At 31.2% G+C, this 17,659-nt stretch overlaps 2 protein-coding genes across 3 annotated transcripts; both read right to left on the bottom strand.

Annotated features, from left to right (window-relative positions):
* Positions 1-1,656: 1,656 nt before the first annotated feature.
* LOC148226781 (uncharacterized) lies at positions 1,657-13,088 on the bottom strand. Of its 2 annotated transcripts, none has more exons than XM_088203878.1 (10): positions 12,930-13,088; positions 12,514-12,773; positions 12,197-12,426; positions 12,024-12,130; positions 11,734-11,953; positions 10,936-11,223; positions 10,714-10,860; positions 4,644-4,768; positions 3,288-3,417; positions 1,657-3,228 (listed from the first exon to the last, which is right to left on the bottom strand). In XM_088203878.1, exons 1-10 carry the CDS (start codon positions 13,028-13,030, stop codon positions 1,801-1,803), a joined length of 3,036 nt encoding a protein of 1,011 aa, XP_088060004.1. In that variant the 5' UTR covers positions 13,031-13,088; the 3' UTR covers positions 1,657-1,800. The 2 variants fall into 2 exon arrangements, with proteins under 2 accessions (XP_088060004.1, XP_088060005.1); XM_088203879.1 differs by lacking the exon at positions 12,930-13,088 and having other exon boundaries at positions 12,197-12,275; positions 12,337-12,426; positions 12,514-12,562.
* A 2,918-nt stretch (positions 13,089-16,006) lies between these two features.
* Positions 16,007-17,642, bottom strand: LOC148226780 (chymotrypsin-2-like). Its single transcript, XM_088203551.1, has 5 exons — positions 17,063-17,642; positions 16,834-16,984; positions 16,530-16,776; positions 16,314-16,460; positions 16,007-16,242 (listed from the first exon to the last, which is right to left on the bottom strand). The coding sequence occupies exons 1-5, from the start codon at positions 17,112-17,114 to the stop codon at positions 16,090-16,092; spliced, it is 750 nt and encodes a 249-aa protein (XP_088059677.1). The 5' UTR covers positions 17,115-17,642; the 3' UTR covers positions 16,007-16,089.
* Positions 17,643-17,659: the final 17 nt, after the last annotated feature.

Here is a 17,659-nt window from a genome sequence, read left to right as displayed (position 1 = left end):
GTTCTATTGCCTGGAATCCGAATAAAGTGAAGTACTCTTTGATGTTGGAAAGAATTTAATTATATTTTTTGAAATATTTCTACGAGAAGGAGTACAGGTCGTATATGTATTTGTATCCTAGTGGCTTTTTGCTAGGAGCGTTGGGACACAATTCATTATATTCTCAGAGTATCATCTACTCAATGAAGCATTGTTTAAAGTTGCTAAGGGGAGGTGTCGACAACCCGTCAATGCTTGGCGACTTTCGGTTGCGAGTCTTAGGGCACCCTAGAGAGTCACGATTGCGTCTCTTATTCTTGCCAATAGACCCTTATAAACAAAACTAATGTGATTGCTTCTCATTGGCAACAATTACTATTTATTAAGCAAAGCAATGCTTTTGTTTAGACGAGCATAATACATTGTATAAGTACAATACTAAGTGCTTAGTGGTAATAAACAGTTTTGGTCATTGTTAAAGTCTTTTGGGTGTTCTGATATGACTGTTCTCGAGGGTTTCTACATAAAACGTCTTTGTTTAAATGACTATGCACAAAATTGGCAAACATACAAGTAGCACAGTTCATGTTAAGGAATACACACCCACATACATATACGTCAAAGTGTTTATAGATATATTATGAATAATTTAATTTGGATTAAAACATATTGTTGCATGTATTAGTAGCATATTTTATTTCTATAAGCATTTTATACTCATTAATGAGTATCAAATTCATTTTTAAGTTGATTATTATCTGATTCATAATTAATATGCATACATAACATCCAAGTATAAAATTATACTGCTGAAATGTGATGTATCACATAGATTTATAATACATTAAATCATAGAAACAGCAACAATCAATTAAAAGTACATTTAAAATATGTTTTTGGTAGGATGGTTTTATTTTTTAAAGCAATAAAATCAAATAATGATTTTTTACAAAATGACATGTGTTCAAGTGTTGCTGTTTTTATCATTTTTTAATATGATATCTGGAAAGGTATTGAACAAAAACGAGGTATTTCATAAAAAATATATATATTGTTTAATATTTACTTACAGCCGTCGTTCAAATTGATATTACAAAGAAGTCTGATAAAGTACACGGATCCATTATTTATCGGAGGGAGTAATTCTAGTGTTACAAGATACAATCGTACCGAGCCTTATGTTTTAAACATACACGGTGAATTGCTCAGAACATGGGATACTAACGTAACTGTAAAGTTAATAGCATGTTTAACATTTTTATTGATGAATTATTGATATTACTGATAAATTTATATTCGTTAAGATCAAGTTACGTACTTTTGAGCAGCGCAACAATGAGTTTAGAGAGAGCATCATAAGGGCGGAGTTCAGTTTTTGTTTTTCGATACAAAATGATCAATGGCTTGTACCAGTGATTAGAAAATATTCGAATCTTCCTAAGAAATGTCCGATGAAGGTAAATTAATATATGGTTATTATTAATTCAGTGAAGTTTTTGATGTATTAAAATATATTTTTCTTCAAAGGTGGGGCTTTTTAGTGTAAAAAATTTTCAACTACCAGAAGAGACGTTTCCATCTAATTTTCCTTTGGGGGTTTGGAGATTTGACTTCAATTTCTATCTAACGGAAGCTAGAAAATACATATTGAAATTCCAATTATTTTTTAAGATTGAAGCAATAACTAAGAGGGGCGGTAAGAAAAAGAAACCTAAAAAGTAAAGTGCTCAGTCAACAATGTTTTTATCATTATTATTGTTCTAAAAAAATATACATTTATACAAGTAAATATATTATTTAATTGAAATTTTTTGATCAGTCTCATAAATCCAAGGCATCATAATCATCTTCAGTTTCAAAAATAGATTTTTTATTAAATAAATTATTACTTTTTATCGATTCGTTACATGAAGATTTAATTTCATGCATTGTTGTTATTGATTGTGATTTATTTGTACAAGCCACAGTTTCTTCTTTTTGTGATTCCTCATTTTTATCATCAGCTAAAACTTGTGGTTTGTCTTCATCAATAACTTTATTTGTTTTAGAAGTAAATGAAAATTCAAGTAACTTTTTCATTGTGTTTTTGTTAACTGGTGATATTTTTTCATTTACAAAAACATCTTTTGAATTTGATGGAATATTTTCCTCCTGTATTAAATTTACATCTTCAATAATAATGTCATATTTATTATCATTATTAATAGAAATATTACTACTATGGCTCTTATCTGCAATTTCTATACTTTCCGAACTTAAATCTTCATCATCACTTGGGTTTAAATTAATATGCAAATCATTAAACACATCGTTTACACTAGGTACATAATTCAACGCTTCAAATTCATTAAATTCATCTTCATCAGAAGATGATTTATGATTTTCGATAACGTCAATCATTGAACTCTTTTTCTTTTTAGACATTACATTAGATTTAACATTTCGCTTTCTTTTAACTGCTTTATCTTTATTATTTTTATTAATATTCCTTTTCAATTTTTTGATGCCGGTTATTTCGCCTATATAATGAACTTTAGAATTAGTGTTCATAGTGGAATGTTTTTTTAATGATTTAGCCAAAAGATCTTTCGTCCTAGAATCAATGAATTGAAAATGAGATGTCCCTGCAGTTATATTTTGTGGCATATCATCAGGTTTCGCTTGCGAATCAGGTATCACATCAGAATCGTGTTCTTCATCATCTTGATTATCAGCGAATTTCACATTCTTCTTAAAATATTTACTCTCTATTATATATTCTTCGTCTTGATCAGTTTTAGATAGGCACTCGAACTGCTCAAAAATTTCAGTATTCTCTTTTTCAAGATCACTCTTTAAACGTATTCTATCTACTTTTAATAAACTAGCATAATATAATAATTCATCTTCCCATATGTTATTAAGTTCTAGATTGTTTAGCAGACGTTTTGCAGTACATAAGTAATGGAAATCGGGATACTTTAAAAAGTTGGTTTGTAGAGCATCCGACGATCCGGTGATTGTGCAATCTTGCATAGATAAATCAACGAGGCTTACTGCCATAACAGCGTCTACTGTATATACAACTTTTCTGTACATCAATCGAGCGTGAGCTTGAGATAACCTTACAAGACTGTCTAACATTCTTACAGTCGTGCGAGATGGATCACGATTTTCCGATCTTCGCTGTCTTACGTAGTATGCCTGCAGAACTGTTGTAGCTTTTTGATCCATGATCACTTCATACGGTCCAATAAGTGAAACGTATAACTAAAAATTATTAATATAATTTATTAAAAATATAATTAAAATAAATAGCACAAACTTACTTGTAACTTTTCTAAAGGCCAACAGCCAATGTTTGGAATATCTCTTGCTTTACCGAAGAGTATATAGTCCGCCACTAATTCATCCCATGATTGACATTGTGTATCAAGTAGGATAAATATCAAATCAAATCTAAAACATATTTATTTATTTGAATTAAGACAAACGTGACATTGTGATCCACTATCCAAATGTGTCAAATTATAGAACATGATTCAAGAATGCTGCGAATTAAAATGTCATAGAAGACACGAATAACTGACGGTTTGTCAAAATGAAACGCGTTCCTCAAAATAAAGCCGAGCATCTTGGAAGATTTTTAAGATTGGAGAAAACAACCGCATGCTTTCAAAAGTGATTCCAATGTCTTTAGTGGAAATTATTTTAACCAAAACGTTCTCCGCTAAGATGTAAGAAATAATCTGACGGTGAATGAAATTGGGAAATGACACAATAGTGCACTTTCTGACACTAAATCACTTTGTGGAAGGAAAGAGTCGCAACAGACCAAATACGTCTAAGCAATTTTAAATCATCAGCATATAGAATAAAACTTGAATTTGTAACTGCCGATTATTTGTGATTTGAACCACAAAATTATAAATGTGCTTTATACTATAGTCTATTTATTTTCAAGAGTCAGTGCGCAAGAACATTGTTTAACGCGTAATCATAACATGCTTTTAAATTTCTGCCCTGTGATTGGTCGTTCGCCGTAAGATCAATCGTTTCATTGTGAACGACCAAGCACAAGGCAGAAATTTAAGAGCACATTTTGATTACGCGTTAAACAATGTTCTTGCGCACTGACTCTTGAAAATAAATAGACTATAAATAAAATGCTATTTATATTGGCATTCGCTTTTAAATAGATATTTACTCTTTAAAATAAAGTTTACCTACTTCCAGAATTTAGAATTGATATCCGTGTAATCTTATGCTTACTTATTTTTTTCATTTTTAAAATTGCAGTTATGTTGGGCTTTCATCGAAGTTCAGTTCCGAATAATAACACTTTATATTTGATAGCTTTTAAGAGAAAATTATTTTTTTGTAACTGCAAATCAGTTTTTTGGGCCAATATTTTTTAAGCAACTTGGTGTCAATATCTGATTTCTGTTTCTCTCCGATTTGCCTTTTTAAATTTTGAAACATTCGTTTATATACATTTGCCAAACATTTTTATTAATTTCAAGCATAAAGCTCTCTATTCTCTATGCTAAAAATATTTTATACAAATAAATGGTTCAACTAATATTATATAATAAAAAAATAAAATCAAATTTGGCCAACTAAAAACAAATATCGAAATTTTTTCCATTATCTCATCAAGTCTTTTCACCTCGAATATAACTAACCTGCTCAATAATGGAGTTCCTAAAGATACATTAATGCTTAGTGATTGTTCCGTATCATAATGTCCCTTAGGATTACAGGCAGCAATTACAGCGCATCTAGTGTTTAATTTGCATATTATTCCAGCCTAAAATATAAAAAAAATACGATTTAAACTGATATTATATACAATATTATAATAAAATAAACATCTAGATCCGGAATATAGAGCTAAAATTAATTTTAATTTTAATCTACAAAGATTTTAATATGTGTTAGTAATTTTATATTAGCAGTGAAAATATACTTTCACAGGCATCTTAGGGAATTCAAATTCCTAGTACACTTTCGCCAGTGGATGTATATTATTATAGACGAAAATACAATTTCACGGTGAAAGTATAAGTTTTGATGGAAATGCCTTTACGTCCTACATACAGTTAAATAGATTCGTTGCGTTATTCATAGGGTATTCAATATTCAGACTAACAGTTTTAGTCACATGACCGCCCGATATTTTAATTCTGATCGTATTATATATTATTCTGACCGAATGCAATTTTTATTCAACCGTTTCATATTTATTCTGACCCAAAATAATATATTTATCACCATTTAATATTTTAATTCCGATCATAATATAGTATGTTTTGGCCAAATAAAATTTTTATTCTAAACATTTGATATTTATTCTGACCCTGAATAATATAATTTACTGAGTTGCCGAAAGTATATTTCTACTAGTGAAAGTATACTTTCATTAGGGAATATACAGGAACGCCATTTGGCCAGAAAAATTCATGTCATTTAATTAAATACTATGAATCTTAATAAAATATAAATATTAAAAAAGCTGAAATGATGTCCCTGATTTTAAACCACAAATTCTCGGGTTATCCCTCAAAGAAAATCTAAAAAAAACAGTTATGAATCTATCCTGAAAATATTTTTTCAAATATGTAATTTTAGTGAAATCATATCGGAATACATTTTCACCAGTAGATATATATTTTTACCAGTGAAAATATAATTTATCTGGCAGGTGCTAGTAAAAGTATATGATTTTAACTTTTCTATATGTAGTAATATATACATTTATATACTTATCTTTATTTATTTACTTGCGATGTATAAATGTTACAGTAAATATGTATTTTTCAGTAAAGTTATATTTGTTCTAATGAAGTCCAAATATATTTCCACTAGTAGATATATATTTCTACTATCGAAAATATGATCTTACTGATACACGCTAGTGAAATTATATGCTGCTCTAAAAAGGTACAGACGGCCCTTGACTTTCGCACATAATTGGTTCCTGAAAATGTGTGCGAATGTTGAATGTTCGAAAGTAGCGGGAAGTAAAAAAAAAATTTAATTGTGGGTATTTTAAAATATTTATTTATCAAGTAAATATAAGATGTTTAACCCTTTCTACGCCACGCGCACCATATGATGCACAACTAAATCCACTCTCTCACGCCATGCGCATCATATGACGCGTTCGTTAAAACCTTCATTTTTTAAAGAAAAGGAAGATAAAAGTTGGCAATATAAGTTTTAAAAATCAGTTTGAATTCCTAGTAAACAATTTCAGTGATTTTATTTATAGAATTTACGATGAAACAGTAGTATATATGATTATAAAGTCACGCCTTAATTTTAGTCGTTTGTATTTTGTGCGCGGTTTTGATTGTGCTACTGCAGCGCCACTTATAAAGCCTTTCCAAACAGAGAGCGAAGCGAAGGCGTGGCGAGGCGTTTTTATTTTGTAATACACCGAATCCTTCGAGTCTCGTCACACAGAAAAGCGAACGCGTAGCGTTCCGAGGCGTGTTATAAAATAAAAACGCCTTCGCTTCGCTCTCTGTTTGACAAAGCCTTTAGGGTTGGCACAAATGCGTCGCAGAAAGTCGTTTTTTTTATAATTTAATTAATGAATCGAAATTAAATTATGTCATCAATATTTCGATAATTATTGTGATTTGTAAATACTTGTAAATATAGTTATGCGTTATTTTGACTGTTGTTGATTGTCAATTGTTTTTATTGTTTGTAATAATTAAATAATAATAATAATAATTACTATAAAATACTTATTATTAAATATTAATAAGATATAATTAATAAAATATTAATAATAACTCTTAGTTAATATTAAATAATAATAACAAAAACGATTCCTTGTCGTTGAATCATTTTATTTTACTTGTTCTATTATTTTATAATTTATTTGTAATATATTTATTTAATTAGATTAAATTAAGACCATCGTGACATAACAGGTTACCCCAATGCGTCACGATAGCCGAAAAGTTTATTATTTATTGTATATATATATATGTAAATATATATACAATATAAATCTAGATAAACGACTGAACTTCAATTTTGGAACCTGGAATGTGCAATATTACAACCAGGAAAAATGCAAACAATAGCGGAAGAAATACTAAAACTCAAGATATATCTAGAAGCCCTACAAGAAATTAGGTGCAAAAGCCAAAACCGATCACCGGTTGTAGCGTCGTGGAAGAAGAAGAATATGTACATATTATAAATTATACATATAATTATATATAGTTAAATGTAACATCGTATCTTGCTATGAAGTTTTATTATTTATTATTTTTATATAAAAAGAAATATGACAACCTTCAACAACAAACAATTGCAAATTATTCTTCCACATAAAAGTGTGTTATAATTCGTAAACACCATTGATCAAAAACAAACAGTTTGGTTATTAGGGTTATTTTTGTGTACGATATATGTATGTGATTTTCTATACATCTAAGAAATGTTGTCGATTTGTAAATTTTTATAACAGGATGTGGGTCATATGACGAAAAAATGCGTTGCAGATTTATATAATAAAATTATCTCAGTCTGGAAGCATGACCCTGCGTGTCATTCGCTTGTATAGTGTCGCGCGCGTGCATGTGTGTGTACTTAAAAATTTGTCTAATATTTAAAAATTTGTCAAGATGCGTAAAGGCTTCATTAATATTTTTCATTGTTACAGAGTTTTCCAAAATATACCTGTATATTTAAAGCGAATTTCGGTCAATAGGAGGGCGCAAAAACAATTATCACTTTTCAGAAGTCAAAAATTCACGTCAAAGGCAATAAAATCGTGCTGTCGCCATTGCAGTAGGAACGCTCGATAACGGGCATTCAACGGCACGATTTTATTGCTTTTGACGTGGATTTTTGACTTCTGAGAAAGAATAAGAGTTTTTTGTGCTCTGCTTTTTTATGCTTGGTCAAAATTCGGTTTAGATATTACATTATGGCTAGACCACAATGCGTCCACCAACTGCGTGTACATGGATGAGAACAAATTAATACCACTCGATAGATAGTTAAAAAGTCAGATAGCAGTGCTTTTTGGGGAGTTGTCCAATACTTCTGTTCTCGCGGTAATTAAACAATACTCAAGAACGCGAGTGCTGGAAATTAGGTGGCAAACAAAAAGGAAGTTTTTCTAGAATCTCTGGAATATTTATGTTCCCTACTAGCCACTTGTAGAAATGTTTTCCCAAGTACACTTGTCGACGTGACTAGAGAGAATCATATTCAAGCATACCTTGTAGGAATTTTGTTAGAAATTAATATGGATAATATTTATATTCTCTCATGTAAAGTTATCCAAGTGATCTTATCTAGTGAGTTGATTGTGTTATTTGGTATCTAGATCACGTACAAGGGACGGATCCAGGAAATTGTCAGGGTGGAGGCGAATCATAATTTGTAATTTACTAACTTTTTTAAATTAAAAGGACGTTTAATCTGTTATGAAATTTTATGTTCAGTAAAACTTTACTTCATACAACGTTGGAATATTAATTATACTACATCAGTAATTTTTTCTACTTATATAATTTGGCCTTTTGGTTTGTTTTTCTATAATTCTTGGAAGTTCTAACTATTTCTATTTTATTGGCTAATTCTGTTGTTTTTTGCCATATATTTCCAAATTCTTATCTCTATTATTATTTATTAAATTGAATAGGTCTTTAATTAAAATATGAGCCGAAATTACGTCTAGTCTTTTTTAGAAAAATATTACTTAATACAATTGTTTTGCTAAATATGAATAATACATTGAAGTGAAATTAAAAACTCGAATTTTGCTATACTCTTCATTAAAATGTGCGGTTTTTTAAATTTCAGTTACTATCCCTCGTAGCTCAGACATTATAAGGTTATCATAAGGTTAACCGTTTGCACTCGTAATCGTTTTCGTACTAGGTATGTCGCCAGCTCAGGAAAAATTAAAAATGTTAAGTTCTTTTTAAAAATTAAAATTATATATGTAGAGCATAAATATGAATAAACTATTACCAAAAACGAAGAAATCAGAACAAATACTTGCATTTCTCTAAATTACATTTTAATTTTTTTTTGTTCTCTCAAGTACCATTGGTTGACAATCCCTAACAATAAATTAATACAACAACGACCCATTTTAAAATATTTATGGGACCAAAAAGGGTTTATAACCATAAATAAGTAAATATACACAAATAACAAAGATATGCCGCTCAGTTTTAGATATACGTATCTACCTGCGAACGAAGAAAGCTTACATCGCTTGCAGAAATACAAAATTGTATCGTTTTACAACAATTTAAAAATCCGCAAGGTATATCTATGTTTATATAAACTGATGTTGGGTATATTTTTAAAAACTAAAATACGTCTCATCGAAGGTCAAATGAAACGTTGCAGTTAATGTCATATTATTTAATATATTTCTTAATAAAAAATAGACAAAACTTTTTAGTTTTATGGTACATATTTGTTTGTGATTTTATATATTCGAGCTAATAATGCTTAAATAGCATATTTTTATATAAAAATAAACAAAGTAATGCACGAAAAAGGTCACTACGTTTAATAATATGTGGGATGTTGATTTATTATAAATTAAAGAAACAAATATGGAAAAATATAATTTTGTAATTTTTAGTTCTATTAGTATACCAACTCATCGGTGTAAAACAATTGAAAATAATCAATAGGTTGTATACAGTTTGCGGGAACTTGGGGCTCAAGACATTTATCACTTGGTGGAAATATTGCTATTTATAAGGTACATTGTCATTACTAGTTATTATTCTCCAATTTTCTGATGTGGTGCGATTTGTTTGAGGTACCGTTTCTTCCGCACTATTTTTTCAATTGCCTGTATTCCACCTTCGATTCAAGGCAACAGGCCTAATTTCGACGTTACTTTCTTTACTATCATCATTGGAAGATGAAAAATCAAACATAAAATCCTCCCCATCACTATCATTACAAAACATATTATCATTACAGTCACTATATTCAGCGATAGCACTGTTTTTTTTTACAATAAAATTTAAAAAAATAATTTCACAATAAAATTTAAAAAAATTAAAAAATTAGTAATTAAAACAAAATTATTAATCACTATAGTTTTACTTAGACTCAAATTATGGACACCCTAAACACTGTCGAAAACCCAATAGGCAATAAAAATGTCACCGACGCATGTCTACCGAAGGACGATCGCCAACCATTGCCTTCGAGAGAAGTCTACGGCACATCTGCATTTAAATTTAGTCATCAAAAAAACCCTGACTTATCGCGATAAATGAGCTCTCCCCGGTTTGATACAAGTAAAAATGATATTTTTTTGATAAGATATGCTTCTTGAAACTCTTGTCTACAACACTGCAAAAACGCCATTCAAAACATGCACAGGAAATACCCAAAAATCAACGTTATATTTCATTAATTGAAATAGTGCGCCTGACGCACCCTACGAGTAATATAGAACCAAGCGCTGGTGCGTCTCACGCACCTTACGAGCAGAAAGGGTTAAGGCATATTTCAACACAATCTTCAATGTTTATATTATTTTTTTCTTAAATATTCAACATAGATTTTCCTAATTTAGTGGCATTAATTTATAGTTCACATTCTGAACTAAATTTCGCTCATGTAAGTCAAAAAATTATTTACACGCATCATAATTAGTTAAGTGCTATGTATTATTATAAATAAATTATATTTTAATACAAGAGTATTAGAATTTGATAAAAATATATATAAAAAGCAAACCTTTGCAACGGATATAGTCTGTTGTTCCATAGCTTCGTGAATGCTGGCTCGATCATGTTCCCTCATTTGCGCTAGTTCATCAATACAACACGCTCCACCATCAGCCAAGACTAGCGCTCCTGCTTCGAGTTGCCATTCGCCATCTTCCTAATAATTTAATTACATTAATTTTAGAATTGCATCACATCAATGGAATAGAGTAAAACAATATAAAATACAAACTCTAAGTGCAGTACATGTAAGTCCAGCTTTTGTACTGCCTGAACCTGATGTCAAAATCGATCGAGATGTTAACATTGCTCCTGCTTTGAGTAATTGCGATTTTCCAGTTCCCGGATCACCAACCAACAATAAATGGCACTGACCTCTTACAGTGCGGGCGGCCTTTTTATTATTTCCATCTGGTGATATTGTTTTATTCATTGAATCAATATCCACTTCTAAATTATGATTACAGCCGGTGATCGCGGTTAATATTAAAGCTAGTTTTACCATATACAATCCGTATACCTGAAAAATAAATTATACAGAATAAAAATTATATTTTTCTAGATGAACTTGAACACTCAATGCAAGAAAATGTTAACTAACTTTTGAAATATATAAACAAATAAACAAAAACATGTTACAGTGAATGTGAATTTTTCAGTGAAATTATATTTTCACTAGTAGAAACATAATTTAGCTAATTATGCCAGTGAAAATGTATCAAACAATGAATTCAATATCGGTAAAATTTAAGGTGACCAGACATTCTCTTTGAACTTTATTTTCATGCTCATGTAGCAAATTTTTCTACATTGTCTTCCTCAAAAATATTTCCAAGATGGCTTTCGAACAAAAAAGAGCTAAGAAAAATGTTTGCTTCTTATGAAATATTGTCAATGTCCATTTTTAAGTAATACAAACATTTTTAGTAGATACCATTGTCAACAAAAATATTGGTTAAGATATCATTGCCATGTAATGTGCTATATAATATTAGGTACTATTTGATCAGCGATATAAATTTAGAAATACCTTTGGGCATATGGAAGCTAAAACGACGTCTCTCCCTTTCATCGGACATCTTTCATACGTAGACCAAAACTCGCTGAAGTTAACTTTGATATCCGGAGATATTGAAACTGCGATTGATTTTTGAGCATTTATAACTTCTAAATGATTAGCTTTGAAAACGAGTTCTACTTCGCATTTCTTATTAGAAGCAATTGGAAGCCATCTCCGCAACATTGTGCCGCTAGCAAAAAATGTTAAGATTTATAACTATATTATTTTAAACCAACCATTCCAGTGAATAAATTATATACCATATACTGACGTCATCACCAGGTTTGCAACTATCGACAAGATCGTCATCCAGAGCCACCCAAATAGATCCAGGTATCCCTCCAACGGCCAATTTATTAACTTGTTCCTGAAATAACTCAATATAAATAAATATATTGATACTTTATATTACATATTAGATATTAAACTGTACTTGTATTTTCATCTCTTGATAATCTTTACAGTTATCTCTACAAACGATGTGTGCAGGTGTAAATGTTCCACTGCGGCAACTAATTTCAGGATTTTTACATTTACTAGGCAATTTGATAACATAACGGTGCTCGAATTTACCTTCAACTGTTTGAATATTATTGCATTTTGTACATTTATATGATTTCTTATATTCAAGCATTTTAGATTGGGTTATCCTAATAGCTGTACCTGTTTAAAAACAAAAATAATCAAAATACATTATATGAATTATAAGCTATTTATACTAAAATTCATAGTTGTTATAAAAATTCACACCGGTAATTTTTAAAAAGCAATCCAAGTCTTTATTTTTAGGAATAACCATTCTGTGTAGCTCCGGACAAGCAGGTAATCCATAAAAACGAGCATGAATATTATATTTTATAGTATATTCATTCTTATACTTTTCATCAATGTCATCATGGATGACTTTTTGAATTTGTTTTAGTATTTCATCACATTTCGGTAAAATGTTTTTAGAATTGCATAGAATTCCATCACCAATTACTGGATCGGTTTCAAATAACTTGAGATAACTAAAAATTTAAGAAATACATATATGTATGCCATTATATATAGGTTGTATAATAAATATTTAAGCAAATCCACAATTTAAATGAACAATGTTAAGTATAAGCATAACCTTCAAACGTACAACGAAAACTGATGACTAAATAAATTATTAGACTTACTCTATATTTAAAGAATAATTATTGTGAACCTCCGGAGATTGCATAATTCGTATTAGGTCATTTTTATGATTATTATTAAGATATCTCTTAAACAATTCCATGACAGCTGTCAGCTTTGAACGTAATGGCGGTTAGAATTTTACAACATAGTATTGCCATAAGCAAAAATAATGTGTCTTAAATTCTAATAAGGAATGTACTCAAGCAAATTACATTTTTTAAATGAGATTAAACAATATAAATAACTTAATTTAATAATATAAAAGCATTTCTACATTTTTATAAATTCTCCTTTCTAAAAATTAGAAAAATAATATTATTCCCTAACGAATGATGGTCGATACTAGTATTTTCCTAAATAAATGCCTTTAGGGTTAAACCTTTCACAGCGATAGGTAATTTTTTTATCCATTTCCTATTTTGCTAGTATATGAAGGGGAATCTATTCGTGCGATTAATTCTATAAATATTTTAGTTCAATAAATTACTAATTTTCATTTTTTAATTTATTGGGGCCTATTTATATTTATATATAGGTTTTCATAATGACCAAAACTTGGCGGCTCTCTGGTAGCACTGGCTTGGCGGTTTTTTTCTCTCTTCTGGCAATCTTTGGCGCATTCGGACGCGCGCTGTCGCGTGCTTGCGTCCCGTATATTTGTTAACGTGTAACAACTTTACATCGCAATAAAATACTACTGAAGCGGCTCAATTTGTGTCTAATTGCCACCCGTCACCAAAAATTATATAATATAATTATATTACAAGGCTCAAAGGTTCATGGCACATATAGGTGCCCAGTTTTTTTATTTCATTCATCATCAGAATATTCTTAATACTCAGTCAAAAATTAATGACTAGAGAAAATCATTCTTGATGGCATGTATAGGTTCTTGTTGTAATAATTAATTTCTATATTTTTTTATTATTTTTCATTATATATTACGTATTATTTTTTCCCATAGTGCGGTATTGGCGTGACATGTTAAGAGAGTTTTTATTTACGGCGAACGCTATTGATAATCTTAAAAACACCTGAACGAAGCGTCAGTCCCTTTTTTTTAATAACGAATATGAGAAAAGGACGCCTTGTCAATCGATATATCGCTAATCGACCTCTTTCTTTCTCTTTATGGATTGTCTTGTATAGACCTATTTATACATTTTTTTTAAATTTGTTATGACCAAAACTTAGTGGCACTTTAGTAACAATAACGTGACGGCGACGAAGCGTAGCAACATTCTTTGGTGGAATTCGACGGAAGCTTAACGTGCGGCGGTGCCTCGGAAAATGTCACTAACTTAACTTGCTGCAGTACCCCATCAAAACATCGCTGCAGTACCATTTGCTGCAATTTCGCTGAAATTTCCTGATTCCGGACAATATGCATGTGACAGCTGACGTCACGGCCGACGACCACGTGACCCAGGAAGTGCCTGGCGCCGCAACGCACTTCCAGCGATTATTTACAAATGTGCCACCACAAACATCTTAGCTAGATCATGTATCACCTGGTGCGCATCCGTCGGAGCGTGTCCGGGGCCCTACGCGCGCTCCTTGAAGCTGTACTCACACATCTCGGAGCCCCTAACGCGATGCCCGGACACGCGTCTTTTGCAGCCCTACACGATGTCCGGGTCTACACTGGCTGCACTTTTGCGCTTCGTGAAGTCCCACACATGCCCCTGGAGGCCTAAGAGCAGATCCTGCACCCCCACCGACAGACACCGCAGCGCGCGCCGTCTATCATCGGCCAGTTGAATCCCGAGCCGTCATAATGCCGCACGCACGGCGCCTGTCATCGCTTTTCGCCGCACCATATGTCGCGACTTTGTTACCTCTGTGCCTCCAGCATTTTTCTTCTAAACCAGCTCCACTGGCCTCACTGTGGTAAAGCAGCAACGACAATGTCTCCTTTCTCTCTTTCTACTTGAATTTTGCATTTATAAATTTCTAGGGGGGGGGGTACTGTGGCGGCCCATTTATATAATTATTTTTTAATTCATTATGGCCAAAACTTGGCGGCACTCTGGTAGCACTGACGTGTCGGCAGCAGAGGGCAGAACCATTTTTAGGCCAAATTCAACGGAAGAATTCGACACACGGTATTGTTTCGTCCACTGAACATTAACATTATATCATAATGTAACTATTATGTACTTAAATAAATAATATTGTAGAGGCCCAATTTGTGTCCCAATTGCAACCTGTCGCCATCCATCTGCCAAAGTCAAAACTGTAACTATAAATAAAAAATACATCTGCCATCTAAAATATACATATGCCAATGTAGAGCCATAGAGCAAAAAGTTGTAAAACTGCAAAAATCCGACCCTGTGATCATTTCCAGAGTCTGTTGCATGCACTCTATCCACGACGCTGACTCTGATCTGATTAGGCTACGTCCAGTTGCTGGGGTTTCCCATAAGCAGCTGACGTTGTGCTCCGAGCCTTAGTATTTTCTGAGCTCTTAACATTCACCACATGACAGCATGTAGAGGATTATCCTCCTCAAAGGAGGACGTCTGGTCGCCTTATAATAATACGTTTGTATAATAAGATTCTCTGGCAAATAAGTTTTCTTGAAACTTTGATAGCAACTTTTGTTTTATAAGTTTAAAAATATTTTTATAAAACAAAGGCTTTTTATATTGACTAAATATAATAAAATAATTAAATTGAGTTTTGATAGTACCTATATATGTATAGAATGATATTGCCCATGTTTATAAAATACAACAATGTTTATTTTCGAGCAGTTTGTAAATATTTATGATTAAATCGATAGTTTTTCAAATTGTTTTTTTTATTAAATTTCTTAATTGATTTTTTTTATGTAAGTATAACCAAAAGCTAATTATATTAACAATATCATGAGACTGCATTAAATTTGTGTTTACAGTATTTTTCATGTAATGACTGCTGAACCAATCACTCTTGTAACCAGATGTTGATATAATCGAACACAATTTTAATATATTTGCATAAATTTTATTGAAACTTTAAGATTAATATTACACAAATTGGGTATTATTAATTTTATATTTTACAGGTTACAAAAAAACTACTTTGAGAATTGGCCAATCGGGAACTGAAAATATGTTCCGTTGGTAACGACAAGATAGAACGGTATTATAGCCAGTAAGAATAGATGTACATTTATTTTATTAATCCTGCAACCCGCCTAGAGACCCAATCATAGTATGTGGAAACTCTTGTGAATACATCTGGGTAACCAACAGCACACGGTATTCCAAATGAGGCAAGTCCCACTAGAGAATCATTGTACACCAATGGTGAGCCTGAATCTCCCTTTAAATATCAACAGCATTAATGTATAAACACACTAATTAACATGTTGAAAAAAACTTGTAAATACTTACGTGGCATGCGCCTTCTCCGATTGCAGTAAAAGTGCATACTTGAGTATCATATACGGTACGAATATTTCTATAAGCATACTTGCACGTTTCTAATTTCAAAAGTGTTAAGTCGATCTTCATCAAATCTGTGGATGAATTTCCAGAGTTCTAAAAGAATATTTCCTAATTGTATTATATGAATAAATGGAATATAGTAACAAATCAAAATTGGCATACAGATGTGGATCCGAATCCAGTGAAAGTAAAATTTGCTGGATCGTCAATGAATGATTCAAATAATCTTATAGGTTTCACAAATTTGGAAAACTCAATATCTCTATCAGTTATCAATAGTGCAATATCGTTTTCTTTGGTTTCTGGATTGTACTTCTCGTGTGATATTATACTTGTCGTATTGTACTTAGTTCCACCTACTAATGTATTAACGGTTCCGACTTGTATCACTACATACTTTGGATCAACGCTGCAAGTGTAATTATAGATATATACTTAGAAATATTAATTTGTTAAAAGCACTTACTCTTTAAAACAATGCGCAGCTGATACAACTGCATTCTTTGATATGATTGCTCCTCCACATACATGACTGCCAGCCAAACTTTGTAATGAAGCGTGATAAGAAGCGAATCCTTCTTGAGCTTCGGAACCACCGATGATTCGTTCTTGAGCATCTATAAAAGTTATAAAATTATTATATGCTCACTCACCATGAATAGTATTATTTCTATCAATATAAGAAAAAATCTTACCAACGACAAATAAAGTGTAGCTCAAAAACAGTAAGAATGTAAACCTGAACATTGTTCTAGTTAAGTTTAGGTCAAGTTTCAACGACTAACTGAAACTTAATGAAGTTGCGTATTGATCTGTTGCTGTATTTAAATGTGCACTATCTTATCAACATTCGACAATACTTATTAATTGCTTCACGCATAAATGCATATTGATTGTTACCTTATGTAGATATCAATATAAATATAAATTAGAACTATTAATGACTATTCTGTAAATGATTCATAAGTTTTATTTTGCGTTGTACTTTATTTGATATTATGTATTTATAAAACACCTCAGAGAAATATTAAATTCACCGATGCATATCCTTAAATACAATTTGACTTGAAATATGATTTGTGGAAGAAAATTTCTGAGGGAAGATTGAAATTAAATTATATACATGACTGACGAGTACAATTTTAGATAAACAAATTAGGTAAACTGGTAAAATGAAAGCATTTGAGTTCAACCAAGTTTGCAAATAACACAGCCGTATTAAAGATTTACACAAAGAAACTTTCAAGCACTAATTTATTTACTGTCAAAAATAAAATAATACTCTTTTATTA

Source organism: Plectrocnemia conspersa, unplaced genomic scaffold (assembly GCF_051122295.1).
Source record: "Plectrocnemia conspersa isolate PC_06_02 unplaced genomic scaffold, ASM5112229v1 ptg000014l, whole genome shotgun sequence".
NCBI classification, from domain to species: domain Eukaryota; kingdom Metazoa; phylum Arthropoda; class Insecta; order Trichoptera; family Polycentropodidae; genus Plectrocnemia; species Plectrocnemia conspersa.
The sequence above is the reverse complement of the archived record's forward strand: the minus strand, read 5'-3'. Positions and strand labels throughout refer to the sequence as shown.

Excerpts from the sequence above, each read along its gene's own strand:
- LOC148226780 (XM_088203551.1), bottom strand. The coding sequence starts at position 17,114 with ATGTTCAGGTTTACATTCTTACTGTTTTTGAGCTACACTTTATTTGTC. Across the intron at positions 16,985-17,062 it reads CTACACTTTATTTGTCGTTG|ATGCTCAAGAACGAATCATC; the intron begins GTAAGATTTTTT and ends TAACTTTTATAG. Across the intron at positions 16,243-16,313 it reads TCGGAGAAGGCGCATGCCAC|GGAGATTCAGGCTCACCATT; the intron begins GTAAGTATTTAC and ends TGATATTTAAAG.
- LOC148226781 (XM_088203878.1), bottom strand. The coding sequence starts at position 13,030 with ATGGAATTGTTTAAGAGATATCTTAATAATAATCATAAAAATGACCTA. Across the intron at positions 12,774-12,929 it reads AATTATTCTTTAAATATAGA|TTATCTCAAGTTATTTGAAA; the intron begins GTAAGTCTAATA and ends TTAAATTTTTAG. Across the intron at positions 11,954-12,023 it reads GGTGATGACGTCAGTATATG|CGGCACAATGTTGCGGAGAT; the intron begins GTATATAATTTA and ends ATTTTTTGCTAG.